The sequence below is a fragment of the Candidozyma auris genome, chromosome 1 (genome assembly GCF_003013715.1).
Source record: "Candidozyma auris chromosome 1, complete sequence".
Taxonomy (NCBI): domain Eukaryota; kingdom Fungi; phylum Ascomycota; class Pichiomycetes; order Serinales; family Metschnikowiaceae; genus Candidozyma; species Candidozyma auris.
In genome coordinates this window covers 769626-785072 of record NC_072812.1, presented here as the reverse complement: position 1 = coordinate 785072, position 15447 = coordinate 769626, and the positions used below count along the sequence as shown (strand labels likewise).

The window sequence follows — 15447 nt, the reverse complement described above, 5'->3', positions numbered from 1 at the left end:
CATTTTGTACCTTTTGGGGCTGTCCAGCAAAGTGTGCTTGGTCCCATCTCTGATGCTCTCACTACGCAGTACTGCATATATACCAAATCGTGCATGGTATACTCGTCCGTGGTGTCTGGACAAGCAGTTTCTCGGTGAATGCTTACCCAATACTGCACTAATTGAAGATCAAACTGTACGATTTCTTGGCACCAAAATAGGGTTGTATGCTTCTATTACAACCATCCGAATCAATGTGATCTGTGGATTTCACAGCGAAGAAGACAGGGCTTCAGGCTGCTTCTAGACTGACTGCGAAAAAGAAAATTGTATTTTGCTGTGATTCGTCAATGGGTGCTCTGCTCCAAGATTGTCAAGAGGGTCATCCATCCGCCGGATTGAATTAAGTGTAAATAGTCGTCGTAATTCTTTTCTTTTGCAAATTTTAAGAGAAGATCGAGCTCCTCTCCACTCAATACACCCATCTTACAGAGGTATACTAAGAAGTGAAAATCAACAAGGTGAGAGCCATCCTCATCGCCTTGTTGGATTTGTCTTTGCACAGCTTTGAGATCTTGAAGCTCCCCCAAAAACTCTCTATTCTCGACGACGAACTGCTGCTTAAACATCGGTTTGGGCTCCAATGGAAACGAGTCCAGAAGAGTTACTAACAAGAACTCGACTGGAAACGCTGGTTTGGCATTTTCCTTGACCTCCAAACCATACTCATTGATTTTTGAGTAGAATACATCAGGAACGTATCTTGAACCTTGTGTTTTATTGATGCAAAGCATGTTGGGATGCGTAGAGGCAGAAATAATGTCAGCCTTGACAAGACCCTCAGCACTGCGAGAAACTTGATACGAGTGGGGCTCAATCTCCCCATTGAGGTTTCCTGTTATGACGCAAGTAACAAACTTGGAAGAGAAGTCCTGAGTCTCAGAGTACTTGCTGTAGTTTGGATGAGCAACTTGATTCTTCGCAGCCATCATAACTTCGACGCATGACAAAAAGTAAGATTCTTTATGACGCTTGCACAAAACTGACCCATCTTTGCGGCCTGAATCCGTCAAATCGGTGAAGACTACACCGACTTTCTGCAAGCCAAGTGCTTGGGCGACTTTATCAACATCTGCTTCGTTCTCCCAAGGAAGGAGGGTAATGCCATCGAACTCACCCAGCTGTGGAGGTTCATAGATAGCCTCAACCACTGCTTTAATGCCAAGAGGAACCTTTTGAAAAGGCTCATATCTACCGTAGAGAACGCCGTATCTTTGAACTCCGGCTTGTCTCCAAACATCGATGAAGGTGTTGAGAATGGAATGATCAGCGTATTCGACATGATCAACCATACGGAATGGTTGCTGCTGGAGCGTGATTGGTGCTGGTTGACACTTTGAGCAAATCCCTCCCGGGTATGGAGCGTGTCCACCGGGACAACGTAAGTTGATGGCGTAATTGAGATCTTGTAATGGAGCAATGTAAGAAGATGCCTTGCTAAAATTATTTTGTTGTTCATTCATTTCCTTTAAATAGGCATGGAATGACTTATGCTTGATTCCCTGTTCTTTCAAATAGTTTTTGTCCCAAGGCGGCAAAGGCGAGCAGTACTCACACATACCTCTGTCGCCATGATTACATAAATTCGACTTAGATCTTCTGATGAGACCTTCTTCCTTGTCGAGCAAATCGTCAACAGGATGTTGCTTCACTGCTTTTGGTGCCGGAGTGGTATCTCTCACAGGTACCGTCTGCTGATCTCTACTGGCTCCCAGGCCCTCGGATGAAGCTTGCAGCTCAGAAGATTCGTATGTCAAGAAGATTATATCACCATTTTTCAAATTTAGATCTTCGACGGACCTATCGGCAAGGTCTGTGGCGTTAGTTCCTCTTTCGTTCGGCTTATCGCTGACGAAAACCAGCTCAGGGTCTTTTATGGAATACTTGGCAGCAACCTCGTTCAAAGCCTTTGAGAATGGATCAGTTTGCTCAACTTTGACTCTCACCATGCCATCTTTGGAGCGAAAACGGATGATCATGATGTAATTGGTAGAAGATGCTGGAGGGCAACCGTTCGTAAGTAGATTTGGCTTGCATCATGGAGTTGTGTTTATGCAGGACCAGTGGTTCAATGGTATTGGCGGGTGGAAGGCGAGAGAGAGAACGAGGTATAGAAGGGAAGAGATGATTCAGGTTGGGGAATTATATCATTATAGGGAATGGAATAGTCTGTTGGAGCAGGGTTTTGATACCCTCATGCTTACAAGTTGATTTTATGGCAAACTCAAAATTTTGCAGCCACGCCACTTGAGATGACTACCTAGCATTCTCAAAAAATTAGACTAGTCGAGAAAAAGTAAGTCTTAAAGTAATTCAGATATTTGATGTGACTTTCATGCTACATCGTATGTGCGAGTCTTCTATTCTTTGAGTTCTCAACAGACCCCGCAGTAGTTGAGCTAGTTCACCTGAGTACTCAACCGATCTCACAAAGCCGCTGTCCAAACCAATCAACATTTTGAATGAATAGTGTGTATATTCTCTGTACCTCAATTTCAAAGTACGCAATAACACAATGCTGCTTATCGACGATGGTAATGCGGGCATCTTGGTGCTGAAATCATGAGAACGAATGGTACTCCCAGCTACACCAGTTCACCAAAACGTGAAGCTTCTGAGTTTGTTGAAGGTACTATAAATACTTGCAAAAAACCACTGCTACTCCTCATCTTCCCAGGAATTGGCTCCCAGAATTTTTTTTTCTTAATTGCAACCAATGTGAAGTGCTCTAACTAATGAGTGACTTTGAGGGTCCGAGCACTGTAGACATGACACTATTTTCAATATTCCCTAAAAAAACCTTAATTTCATAATAACGAAAGCCGCCTACCGAGTTTTCAATTAGTTTTAGGCACTCAATATAGAGCACCTCATCCCCTCACAAAATTTCTGTAGAACCTCACAACAGTATAGAAAATTGTTTTACTTCAATAGAAGGTTTATTGTGGTTCAGCTAACAGGTTCACATACATTATCAAAGCCATTTGGTATCAAAAGTCACCTGTGGGTTGCGAAACTATGGGCGCTTCCAACCGGGATTCTTATGAGAAGGGTACTCTTCGAGAACAATAGTCGCAGGAGAATGGTACCTCTATCTGCACTGTATGCTGTCAAAAAATGCGTCCTTCGCTTAGGCAGCTTCAAGTGTGTGAATTAGCTCATTGGTCCGAAATGCAAGCAAGACAAGTGGAAGGACTCGGCAAAGAATGAAAATTTCAAAAGTTTTCCCAAATTCTTCCCTACTTACACTAAAGCTGATGTCCGCCTCGCTTCCGTTCCTGAGGCTTATTACCAACAGTTCCTGCGCCGTGTTACACCCTCCTCGCCGTTTGCACATAGCCTACCACAACCCGTGCTCAAGGACTTATTTTTGTCAGTGAACTGAGCCTTTTTTGTTTTTGTGCTCCTCTTTCCAAGAACAACTCGACACGAGTTTTGCATAACATTTCATCGCCCATTACATTATGATCCCTCGGGTCCCTCAGAATAAGAGGTTGTTGGTGGGTGTAGCCACTGCGGTTACCTTTATCTTGCTATACTTGATCTCCGCCCAGCTGGGTCTGCCCAAGGTGGTCTATGTGGACAAGGCAACAGGGACCGTTGTTTCAGACTTCAAGGAAGCTCTTGTTGGGGGAAGCACGCTAGTGGGAGCTCCCCTGGCGCCCGCAAGTCAGCCTCAGCCTCCGCATGATGAGCCACCCATCAAGGACTCGTCTCAGGAGGAGAATGCTGCGTTGCAACAGATTGGTGCCAAAGAGGAAGTTGGTAAGCAGCCTGGAGATTGCCTCATTCCTGGTGAAAGGGTGAAGGCCACATTCGTCTCGTTGGCAAGAAACGAGGAGTTGTACGAGTTGATCAAGGCCATCAGGAATGTCGAGGATAGGTTCAACAGGAAATTCCGCTATGACTGGGTCTTTTTGAACGATAAGCCCTTCACCCAGGAGTTTAAAGACTTGACCAGCGCAATTGTGTCGGGAAAGGCCATGTATGGCGAGATTCCTAAGGAGCATTGGTCCTATCCGGACTGGATTGATAAGGATAAAGCAGCAAAGTCTCGTGCCGACATGAAGGCCGCCGGAATCATCTATGGTGATTCGGAATCTTACAGGCATATGTGTCGATTTGAAAGTGGATTCTTCTGGAGACATCCTTTATTGGATGAGTACGATTGGTATTGGAGAGTGGAGCCTGGTATTCAGGTACACTGCGATTTGAACTACGACTTGTTTAAATACATGGAGGATAATGATAAGGTCTACGGCTTTACAATCTCAATCCATGAGTTCGACAAAACCATACCCACCTTGTGGAAGCACACCAAGGACTTCATTAAGTTGCACCCAGAGTACTTGGCCAAGGACAACTTCATGGGCTTTATCAGTAACGACAAGGGTGAGACATACAACTTGTGCCATTTCTGGTCTAATTTCGAAGTAGCATCCCTCAAATTCTGGAGATCACAGGCATACAGAGATTATTTTGAATACCTTGACCAGACCGGCGGGTTCTTCTACGAGAGATGGGGCGATGCGCCCGTGCACTCCATCGCAGCGGCGTTATTTTTGCCAAAGGACAAAATCCACTATTTCCATGATGTCGGGTATAACCACGGCGTGTACACGCAGTGTCCATTGAACGCAGAGTTCAGATATGAGCACAGGTGTGACTGCAATCCCAACCTGGACTTCACCTTCAGAGGGTACAGTTGCGGGAAGAAATACTACGAGGCTATGAAGCTCGAAAAGCCCAAGGAGTGGGTAGACTACCAATAATCAAGCATCGAGCATTTTTAATAATGGACACGTATAGAAAAAGACAAACAATGCAGCAGGGTGCCCCATTCGGCCGCCCTAATTGAAGATTCCTCTGGTGATTGTGCGTGTAGACAGTGTATTATGCGCGTAGAGACGCCTAAGCGAGGACCACCGAGCTAGCGCGTGTAGTGAAAGACACAGAGACCTAGTTGGGCGAAAGCACTAGGACCAAGCGGCAAGAGAAGCCCAAGTATCAATGGTAAATGATGTATTTGAAACAAGTAAAAGCAGTCTCAGCAAAACACAACTCTGAGGTTGGAAGCCCCCCCTTCCCGAATCACATCATGTGACTCAAGGCTCCCTGGTCTGGCTCGGCACCTTACGAGGTGAGTGTCCTCATTCTGATCGTGGAAAGAGAAGGAGATTGATTTCGGAAAAGGCTACTTCTGCGACCATGGCTTGAGCTAGCTAGGCTTAAGTGAGACCCTGGACGCAATTTTCTTTAGGAAGCAAAACAAAAGCAGTATTTTTTTTTGTTTGTTTCTTTTTGCAGTGTATTATATTTTGTCTTCCTCCTCTCCTTCGAACGCCTGGACCGCTACTGCCACCCTCCAAATAAGGTGTTAGTGCGACGGCCAAGTCTCGCGGCAAGGAGACACGTAAAGGGTTTAGGTGCGCTTTTCCTTGACCAGACGATTGTTCTGTACTGGAGAAAGGGTTACTTTTTGGCTCTCTTTTTGTTCCCTCCTCAATCTCTTCCCCATCCTCTAACTACCACGCCCCACTGACCTCTTAAAGAGATTCCTTTCTTTTCATCATGGCTTCTCAAGATCAAACGCCAGGTTGGTCAGATTCGCCATCTTCGCCCTTGTGTTGATCTTCTGTGGCTACGTGCTCACTAAGGGCTCTAGTTTTGAGGCGTCTACCGCCAACGTCGCTAAGACCAACACTGCCCCAGCACAGGCAATTCCCAAGAACGACGCTGGAGCCGCTGGTGCTGCTGGTGCTGCTGGTGCTGCTGGTGCTGCTGGTGCCGGTTCCGTCCAGAAGTCTTCCGGCAGTGCTGCCGTTGGAGGTGCTCCTGCTGCTGCTGCCCCTGCTGCCCCTGCTGTTGAAGCTCAAAACGACGCATCCAACCCTAATCTAGCCAACAAGATCAAGGCTACGTTTGTCACGTTGGTGAGAAACTCAGACAAGAACAACATTCTTCTGTCCATCAGACACGTTGAGGACAGGTTCAACAAGAACTACCACTACGACTGGGTTTTCTTGAACGACGAGGAATTCACTGACGAGTTTAAGAACGCCATCTCTGCTGTTGTGTCTGGTAAAACCAAATTTGGCCTCATTCCGAAGGAGCACTGGTCGTACCCTGAGTGGATCGACAAGGAAAAGGCTGCTTTGGCCAGAGAGCAGATGGTGCAGAAAAAGGTAATTTATGGTGGCTCCGAGTCGTACAGACACATGTGCAGATTCGAGTCGGGTTTCTTCTACAGGCATCCCTTGATGCAAGAGTACGAGTACTACTGGCGTGTCGAGCCTGATGTGAAGATCTTCTGTGACATTGACTACGATATCTTCAAGTGGATGAAGGACAACGACAAGTGGTACGGCTGGACCATTTCCTTGCCTGAGTACAAGGAAACCATTCCCACCTTGTGGGAGACCACCAAGAAATTCATGGATGAGAACCCTCAATACATAGCCAAGGACAACAACTTGGCATGGATTTCCGACGACAACGGTAAAACTTACAACGGGTGCCACTTCTGGTCAAACTTTGAAATTGCCAAGCTCGATTTGTGGCGTGGTGAGGCCTACACCAAGTATTTTGACTATCTCGACAAAGCTGGTGGATTCTTCTACGAAAGATGGGGCGACGCTCCAGTGCACTCAATTGGTGCTTCTCTTTTTATTCCTAAGGACAAATTGCACTTCTTCACGGATGTTGGCTACTGGCACGTTCCTTTCCATAACTGTCCAGTTGATGAGGAGACCAGGTTCAAGAAGAAGTGTGTTTGCGAGCCAAAGGATGACTTCACCTGGAGAGGCTACTCTTGTACGCCTAAGTACTTCACTCTCCACGGATTGAAGAGACCTAAGGGATGGGAAAACTTCACCGGTTAATTCTAATACATATTAACATTTTGAATAAAATTCACGTCTAGGCAGTCAGCAAATTAGGGTGTCTTTCGTGGGCCTATGCTAGCAAAACTTCGATAACTGCACGGGATAAAGCCAACGATAAGAACGAACAATTATAATTATTTAATGACAAAATGTAAATGTTGATAGTTACACAGGTTAATCAGAAACCGCCGTTCTAGGATGTTGCATTTTTTCAACTGCAGCTCCACTTGCACTGGCTGCAAGTAATTACTGAACGGAGTGCCCACACATTGTACCTAGGTCAACATCGAGACAATATTCAGAATTCCAAGTCTTGTGTTGGCAGCAGGCATTATGTTGTCATCTTAGGCCCCATTTTCTGAACTCTTCATTGTTCTGTATTGATACCAAGTGAATGTGAAAGGAGTTACAACAACGTTCGAAATTTGTAAGCCTCGCTATCGCTTTCACTACATTCCCCGGACAATGTACTTTTTCTGCGAAAAGCACAATGCACAGGTCAACCGCCTCCATCCCAGATACGGTCAATTACAGAGTTTCAAAGGAAATATCAAGAATAAAAGACATAGAAGATAATAAGGGATGCTGAAAAACATCCAGTCTTCCAGGACATAGCACTCGAAACCTCCTTTTTGTATCCGTTCCGTAGAGCTTTCCGCGTCCTAAGGTGCGTCTTCCATTCTCATCTGTTTCATTCCTACAGAGAAGCCATTCTGAAACACAAGGCTGGCGTAAGGGGTGGGCGTTACAATTTTTTTTCTTTATCTTTTCTTGCAATATCATCATTTGCTTTCGCTAAGCTTCTCGTTCCCTCAGCTTTTTTAGCACTTTCTTGACTTGTACTTTACCCAACACCCTCCACTTCCTAGCATGCCCGAGATAACTCGTCATAGACCACCCTCGTTGAAGCTCTCAAACGATGATGCTAAAAACGACGTGCTACTCCGGATAGTGAGTCCGATGGATACCCACAATTTGAGTGAAGATATGAAAAATACCATGCGGATGAGTGAGTCGATCAAGAAGAGGCAGTCGTCCATCATTGCATCCAAAAACTACTGGAACGATGTGGACACACTGGCTGACGATAGTCGCTTGGAGAGAGATCAGCCCTCTAGCCCTGCTTCTTCTGAAGCAAACAAGGGTGATTTAGACAGAAGGGAGTCTGGCCTGACAGACGAGAAATCTCCAGAAAACACGGCTGTAAACTCTGCCATGAACTCAGGTGTTTCTACCGCCAGTTCTTCTACGACGCGTTTTGCTGATATCAAAGTCAAAAAGGAAAGCGACAACGACGACTCTCCGAAATCGGCCCCTTGTACGAGCACACAGCTGAGCCCAGGCATATCACACTCCACGCTGGACCGGTTGGCGTCTCAATTCCAAAAGAGGAGCTTGAAGCGCAGTCACGCACCTCGTCCCCTTAAACTTCCTCATAATCCTGCCGTGGGAAGTGGCCCTTACACTGCTGCTCACGGTTACTATGGCATGCCAGCGGCTCATTATCCTGCTGGACTCAATACAGCCCCGTTACGGCCATACTTCTATAATGGTGTACGCATGGGCCAGCGGTTCAGACCGCGTACTTTTGTCCCCTTAAGCGCACAATATATGATGGTACAAACTCCATTTAGAAGAGACATTCCTACGGGATCTGACAGACGTATCCAACGACCACTTCAAACCTCAGCTCCAGCGCCTCCAACTGTTTCAGTCACTCCACCACAGCCAGCGGCTGCATATCCCCTAACACAAAACACTAGTCAAACGACTCAAAATTCGAGTCAGGATAGGCAGCCCCCAATGATACCAGATGCTCAAATGAAAAGAAGTCGTCCAGTTCAAGATGTCTTCAAAGACAACGTTAAGAGAATCGCACCGCTCCCACTGCAGCCTCCGCTGGCGCAAAGAGAGCGCTTCAGTCAGGTAGCTTCCGATGACCGCGGAGATGCCACGGAGGAAGAGATGGAAGAAATGCGTCGGAAATGGGAAGACGGTGAAGAAATCTTCGGATCGATGTCGTTTATGGATAAAAAGACTTTCAGGTTCAAAATCTTAAAGAAAAGTCTCTCGCTGGACGAGAAGAAGGCTAAATTCATGCAGATATGCGAGACTACATGGGATGAGTTCATGAAGGCAAGAAAGGACGCATAGACCGGCATAATTTATACAGAGTTAGGTGTAAGCGTGAGCCATCGGTCTCACCACTTGAATATACAATTCGCTATCAACTAAGCGTAGTGTCTAGCTTTGTCACATTACGCAGCCAGATTTTCGAAGTATGGTCACGTGCAGCTAGTGCCTCATTTATGGAAGGCGAACAACCTCCGAAGCTCTTCTGTATAACTTGACTTCATTGTCCCCGCTTCGTTAATTCAGGTCAAATGAACACTCTGTTGGCGGTGTTAAGCCGCCGCTTAATGGCTTCTAATGCTTTACTAAGGCAGATTCCAAGGCAGAGTTGGACTCGTATTGCTCCTCCCATTGGAGCTAGAGGTTTTCTGTTAGCTACGAGAGCAAGATTTCAATATTCGCCCCATAGATTTCAAAAGCCAAGTCCTAATAGAGATCCAAATTCTGAGAGTCTGAATAAAGAGTTCAAAAAGGATTCTGAGAAAAATGAAGAAAACGGGAAACAAGAAAAAGAGGAGGACCCTGAAACGAAAAGACAGAAACAAGAAGAGCGAAGGTTCAGAGAGGAATTACGTCAGAAGCAAGAAAGTGCTAAGAAAAATGGTCGTGATGCATCGCTATTCAGTAAGGAGGGGCTCACAGTGCTCCTCATTTGCATAGGGGTGACGATCCCTTTAACTTTTTGGACAACCCTTTCCTTGTTTCCAGATAAAGAAGAACTTTCATTTCAAACATTCAAAACTCGCTACCTAGAGAAGGGCCTCGTTACAAGATTGAATGTTATCAATCGTTTCGCCGTCGAGGCTGAATTGGTTCCGGGTGCTTTCTCTGACGAGACCAGTCTTGGTGCTGATGGCAATCCTATTGTTGTCTTCACCATTGGATCTGTTGAAGTTTTTGAAGAAGAAATGAATGCCGTTCAAGATAGACTCGGTATCCCAATCGAGCAAAGATTACCTATCTCCTATATTGAGCGAGGATCATGGCTAAACATGATTATGCCCGTTTTGCCAACAATACTCTTGATCGGGGGTCTCTGGTACATCAGTGTTCGTAGAGCTCCACAGGGTGGCGCTGGTGGTGCTGGTGGTATTTTCAAGATTGGTAAGTCAAAGGCGAAGCTTTTCAACCAAGAAACGGAAGTCAAGATCAAATTCAAGGATGTGGCTGGCTGCGAAGAATCCAAGGAAGAGATTATGGAGTTTGTGAAATTTCTCCAGGACCCAATCAAATACGAAAAGCTTGGCGCTAAGATCCCCAGAGGTGCCATCTTGTCAGGTCCTCCCGGTACTGGTAAAACACTTTTAGCTAAGGCTACTGCTGGTGAAGCTGGTGTGCCATTTTTGTCAGTGTCCGGTTCTGAGTTCGTTGAAATGTTCGTCGGTGTTGGTGCTTCTCGTGTCAGAGACTTGTTCAAAACGGCTCGTGAAATGGCGCCGTCGATCATCTTTGTTGATGAGATCGATGCCATTGGTAGAGAAAGGGGTAACGGACGTGTGGCTGGCAACGATGAAAGAGAAAACACTTTGAATCAGCTACTTGTTGAGATGGACGGCTTCGAGGCATCCGATCACGTCGTTGTTCTCGCAGGAACAAATCGTGTTGACATCTTGGATAAAGCCTTATTACGTCCTGGCCGTTTCGACAGACATGTGACTATTGACACTCCTGATATAGAGGGTAGAAAAGCAATTTTCAAGGTCCATTTAAACAAGCTTACATTAAAATGTGTTGAGGACATAAGGGCCTCTCAAAGTGATGTGGACTTTAGCAAATATCAGCAGTTAATTGACGAGGCAACAGACAATCTCGCAGGAAGATTGGCGGCATTAACTCCAGGCTTCGCTGGTGCAGACATTGCCAACTGTTGTAATGAAGGTGCCTTGATCGCTGCGAGAGAAGACGACACTGCTGTCGACGTTCACCACTTCGAACAAGCTATTGAGAGAGTTATTGCAGGTCTCGAAAAAAAATCTCGTGTTTTGACCCCAGAGGAGAAGAAGACAGTTGCTTATCACGAGGCGGGCCACGCAATCTGTGGATGGTTCTTGGAATACGCTGATCCTCTAGTGAAAGTTTCCATCATCCCTAGAGGTCAGGGAGCTTTAGGGTATGCTCAGTATTTACCGAAGGATCAATATTTGGTTTCCGAGGAGCAATTCAAGCACAGAATGATCATGGCCCTCGGTGGGAGAGTGAGTGAGGAGTTGCATTTCGAGTCAGTGACAAGTGGTGCTTCAGATGACTTTAAGAAGATAACACAAATGGCCCAACTGATGGTTTTGCAGTTGGGAATGTCAGAAAAGATCGGTAGTATTTACTTTGACACTGGAAACGACCAGGGTGGATTCAAGGTACACAATAACTACTCAGAGAAGACCGCGAAACTTATTGATGAGGAGGTCAAGCGCTTCATCGATGAAGCCTACGATGCTTGCAAAAAGCTATTGACAGAGAAGATTGACTTGGTTGACAAGGTTGCGGAGGAAGTTTACAAGAAGGAGGTATTGACGCGTGAGGATATGATCAGATTAGTTGGTCCTCGTCCATTCCCCGAAAGAAACGATGCTTTCGATAAATACATAAAGGGGAACGATGTCTACAAGGGAAAGCCAAAATCGGAGAACGACAACACTGGTTACGAGGACTCTGAAGCTGGTAATGAAGCAACTGCTTGAAAGTCATCACTTCTCATTAATTGTACATAGAATTACAAGGTCTTAATAGACGTCTATTAGTCATTAAAAAATTCATCAATGGAATCGTACCCGCTCTCATCACGGCCACCTTTTGAAGTGTCACCGATTCGCTCCCCTTTGCTCAAACTCGCCAGCGAGTCGTAACCTTTTGATGATGATTCAGCATCGTCTTCGATCTCACATATCGGCGCATCAGGCACCTTCATCTTGCTAGCCATTAAAGGGGTTCTGACATGAGCAGTTTCAGAATCTCTATTTGCGCACCATTTGGACGGAACGCCGCTTCTAGGAATTTTGTTTCGATGTTCGTTACGTATGTGTCTCCGTAACAGTTCGCTCGAAGTAGAGGCATCAAAGCGACAGCCTAAAATGGGACATGCCTTCTCAGATGATGTAAGAGATTCATCGTCACTCTCAATGTTCAAAGGATAATGTAGCCCAAGCTTTCTTGTGCAGAGCTCTGTTATCACATTTTTTATTTGTTTCTCATCGCCATCAACAGGATAGCCGATAAAAGAAAGCTCGTCTGCGTGATACGCCAACAAATGCTCACCATACTGAGCTCTAAGTTCCGTTTTAAAGGGACAATATTCAAAGGCACAATTGTACCATTGTATCAGTATTTTGTCTTTTCGACGTTTGGTGGGGGAGTTTTCTTTTGGTGAAGTAGGGATCTTCAGCGGGCTAGAAAAAATGGATTCCTCACGAGAACCTCGAAAAGGCGAGCTGGAATTTTCAGGTGACTCGAAACTTGATGAATGTTTACGAGTGAGAGTCTTTTTAGATGAATTTCGTTTAGAAGGGCTAAATATTGAGGAGACTAAGTCATCAATGGGTACATCTTCTCTTTTCATAGATGAGTCTTTATTATGTTGCAAGATGTGCGTATCAAATCGCTTCTTGAGCTTCTCTTGGTGCGCTTTAACACGTCTGTAGTCGTTATAGGCCTTGTCGTAAGAGTCATCCTCGGCCCATATATCATCATTCACTATTACCCCACCAATCTCTATCTGCCTCTCTTTCATGGATCGAAGGTGACCATTGTCTTTTGTTATTCGGCCGGTATGCAAATCGAGTTCGTCAGATTCCAAATCATCGTCAATAGCAGAATACTTTTCTAGAATTTGTTTCCACTTCTCTTTAAACTTATTTGTAGTGTCAGCCCTACGTTTGAGGAGTTCCTCATGGATCTCGCTATTTGAGGACTCAGAGTTTTTGATAAACAACAGACTGAAAGTATCGTCATAACTGTCCTCTAGAGGTATCAGTCTCTCATACTGTGGCAGCATTCTCATAAAAGTAGTAGTCTGAACAATTACCAAATCGAGATGCGTCTCTATAGGTCTCCAAGCTAAACAAAAGGTCACGTGCGTAAATTTAATCGAAAGCTATATACAATGAATATGAAGCTGGCACCTACTTAACAACTAGGTCACAGCGCAGGTCCCCCTTTATGTCACAGCAAGGCTCTGTTGCGACGTTCTACTGATGGTACATTCATAATGCTCGTAAAGTCGATGCACAATAAATCTCACTTCACGATCTGGACATCAATGGATAAAGAGGATTTATAGCTTAGTCTCTTCGTTACTTTTGTTAACAGTTTTCGTCCGATCGTTGTTCTTATTGAGATCCCAGCATTTCCTAAACGCCTCCATCTCTCCTAGACACTTTCGCCAATCGCCCCTGTCTGCGTGGCAGAGTTGAAGAGCCAAATTCTCTTCGTAACAGCCTGTTTTCAAGATTCTTTGATCCCATTCATCGGGCTCATCATCGATGTCGTTACTCATGTTTTGAGAAAGATTGAGTGGTTGGTCTAGGTAAATTAGGAACGTACGACAGGTCCTACATGTGTGCCGCACTGGAAATGCCGGGACACTAACAGCAAGTTTGATGGCAAAAACCGAATCTAGTAACGAGTCAAATTAACATAATGTTCATATTGATGATGGCCTAACCATAACGTGACTCTTACAAGCCAATGGATGACAATTGAATGTCGCTAAGCGTTAATTTAGCTTAGCGTGCATTTCGCAGATAATACTACATCGCCTTGTGCTCGTAATCTAATGCATTCGAAGTTATAATACAGTTATGCTGATTAGAATCCGAACCCTGCTTTAGAGTAAGCCATGGGTTTGATATCTGGGTGTGGGACAGCGTCAAATGTTTCCAGATTTAGTGTCCAAGGACAGTTAGAATCTTCCGCATCTCTGTAGCCTTCGCCTGTATCTTTGGATTTGTCGTAGTCTTTGTTTTCAGTAAAGTGTACCACAGCACCTTTATTTCCGGTGGCGTCGCAATAATTGGGTGCACTGAAAACAGTGATGAGTCTGCCTTTGTGCTCGTATTCATATCCGTCCATTCTAACTTCGTGCGAGCGCAACACCTTGCGAATCTTGTTGTTGAGGCAGAACCTTTCGGTGATATCAGGTCCGAACTGAATACCCAATCCACGCTTCGAGGGCGACCTACCGTTCTCGGGCTGTGGATCAGTCCACAAGAGTTCCATAGCCAAACCCTCACGTGGTGGCTGTGAGGAACCCGAGCTTGGAAAACGATTGATACTCTTGATGTCGTCGAGAGTGACTTGGTCGTTCGAGAAGAGACCACCATGCATTACCAAATATGACCTATTGATCAAGGTGGCTAAGGGTAAAGCACCAAAAGATTCAGCAAACGCATCGAACACTTTCTTCGAATACTTGACTTCGCACTCGTCAGTGAAGCCGTACGTCTTGTTCATATCGTTCGTTTCATGATTACCACGATTTATGAACATAGAGCGAGGGTATAAAATCTTAAGAACATATAAGTACAAGGCAACCTCACAAGACCAAGAGCCTCTGTCCACAAAGTCTCCATTGAATAGATAAATATGCTCTTCTGAAACGAAGCCAAATTTTTGGAAAAGGTTCAAGACGTCATAAAACTGGCCGTGCGTATCACCCACTACGGTCAACTTCTTGGCATTTTCCAAGATAATTTCATCCTTGGGTAAGGTCAGCTTGTCTATTTGTGAGTGTGGTAAGCTGATCTCGACCATAGAGTTCTCGTTTCTAAGAATCTCGTTAACTTTGGCTATGATGGCAAAAACGTGCTTCTTTGGCAATCTACCACCCTTTTTGAAGAGGTCGATCATGTACTTCAAATAATTGAGATCAAGACCTTCAATTTCAATCGCCACTTTACTCTTATCACTGCTTTTTTGTGCAGTGATTTTAAGCTCGGGTCCCTCCCACAGTTTTTCAATAAGCATCCCATCGAAGTCAAGGCCATAAATGATCAGCTGCTTCTCGTCACCAGCAATGGCACGTTCAAAGGCCTCCTTTTTTAGATAATTCACACACTGTTTATGGTTTTCTATAGTCAACTTGTCGTTCGGGAGCTTCTTCAACACAATCTTGAAGTTATTTTGCGCTTCCTTATAATTCAAGAGAGCCATGAGGGCCACACCTTTACGATAGTACGCCTTCATAAACTGTGGGTCAGCCTTTATGGCAGCTTCGCAGTCGGCGATAGCGAGACCATAGTTCTCTTGTTTGATATGCACTTGAGCTCTATTCGAAAAGAAGATTGGGTTCGAATCGTCGATTTCTATAGCTTTAGTGTAAGACTCGATGGCCTCGTTAAGTTTGTTTTCTTTGAGGAAGGCGTTCCCTTCATCCTTGAATTTCAAAGCCTCCGCCATT

At 45.1% G+C, this 15447-nt stretch overlaps 6 protein-coding genes across 6 annotated transcripts; 3 read left to right on the top strand and 3 right to left on the bottom strand. All coding sequences in view use genetic code 12, as the record gives it.

Moving 5' to 3' along the window:
* Window positions 1-326: 326 nt before the first annotated feature.
* NPL4 (nuclear protein localization protein 4) lies at window positions 327-2018 on the bottom strand (the record flags this gene model as incomplete). The annotated part of the gene is made up of 1 exon (XM_029034591.2): window positions 327-2018. One exon carries the CDS (start codon window positions 2016-2018, stop codon window positions 327-329), a length of 1692 nt encoding a protein of 563 aa, XP_028889833.2.
* Window positions 2019-3503: 1485 nt separating this feature from the next.
* Window positions 3504-6920, top strand: MNT1 (alpha-1,2-mannosyltransferase KTR1; the record flags this gene model as incomplete). The annotated part of the gene is made up of 2 exons (XM_054702022.1): window positions 3504-4792; window positions 5645-6920. 2 exons carry the CDS (start codon window positions 3504-3506, stop codon window positions 6918-6920), a joined length of 2565 nt encoding a protein of 854 aa, XP_054557997.1.
* An 873-nt stretch (window positions 6921-7793) lies between these two features.
* On the top strand, window positions 7794-9077 carry CJI96_0000364 (uncharacterized protein; the record flags this gene model as incomplete). Its single annotated transcript, XM_029034588.2, has 1 exon — window positions 7794-9077. The coding sequence occupies one exon, from the start codon at window positions 7794-7796 to the stop codon at window positions 9075-9077; it is 1284 nt and encodes a 427-aa protein (XP_028889830.1).
* Window positions 9078-9307: 230 nt separating this feature from the next.
* On the top strand, window positions 9308-11734 carry AFG3 (AAA family ATPase; the record flags this gene model as incomplete). The annotated part of the gene is made up of 1 exon (XM_029034587.2): window positions 9308-11734. One exon carries the CDS (start codon window positions 9308-9310, stop codon window positions 11732-11734), a length of 2427 nt encoding a protein of 808 aa, XP_028889829.2.
* A 56-nt stretch (window positions 11735-11790) lies between these two features.
* On the bottom strand, window positions 11791-13050 carry CJI96_0000362 (uncharacterized protein; the record flags this gene model as incomplete). The annotated part of the gene is made up of 1 exon (XM_029034586.2): window positions 11791-13050. One exon carries the CDS (start codon window positions 13048-13050, stop codon window positions 11791-11793), a length of 1260 nt encoding a protein of 419 aa, XP_028889828.2.
* An 806-nt stretch (window positions 13051-13856) lies between these two features.
* On the bottom strand, window positions 13857-15446 carry PPT1 (protein serine/threonine phosphatase; the record flags this gene model as incomplete). Its single annotated transcript, XM_029034585.2, has 1 exon — window positions 13857-15446. The coding sequence occupies one exon, from the start codon at window positions 15444-15446 to the stop codon at window positions 13857-13859; it is 1590 nt and encodes a 529-aa protein (XP_028889827.2).
* Window position 15447: the final 1 nt, after the last annotated feature.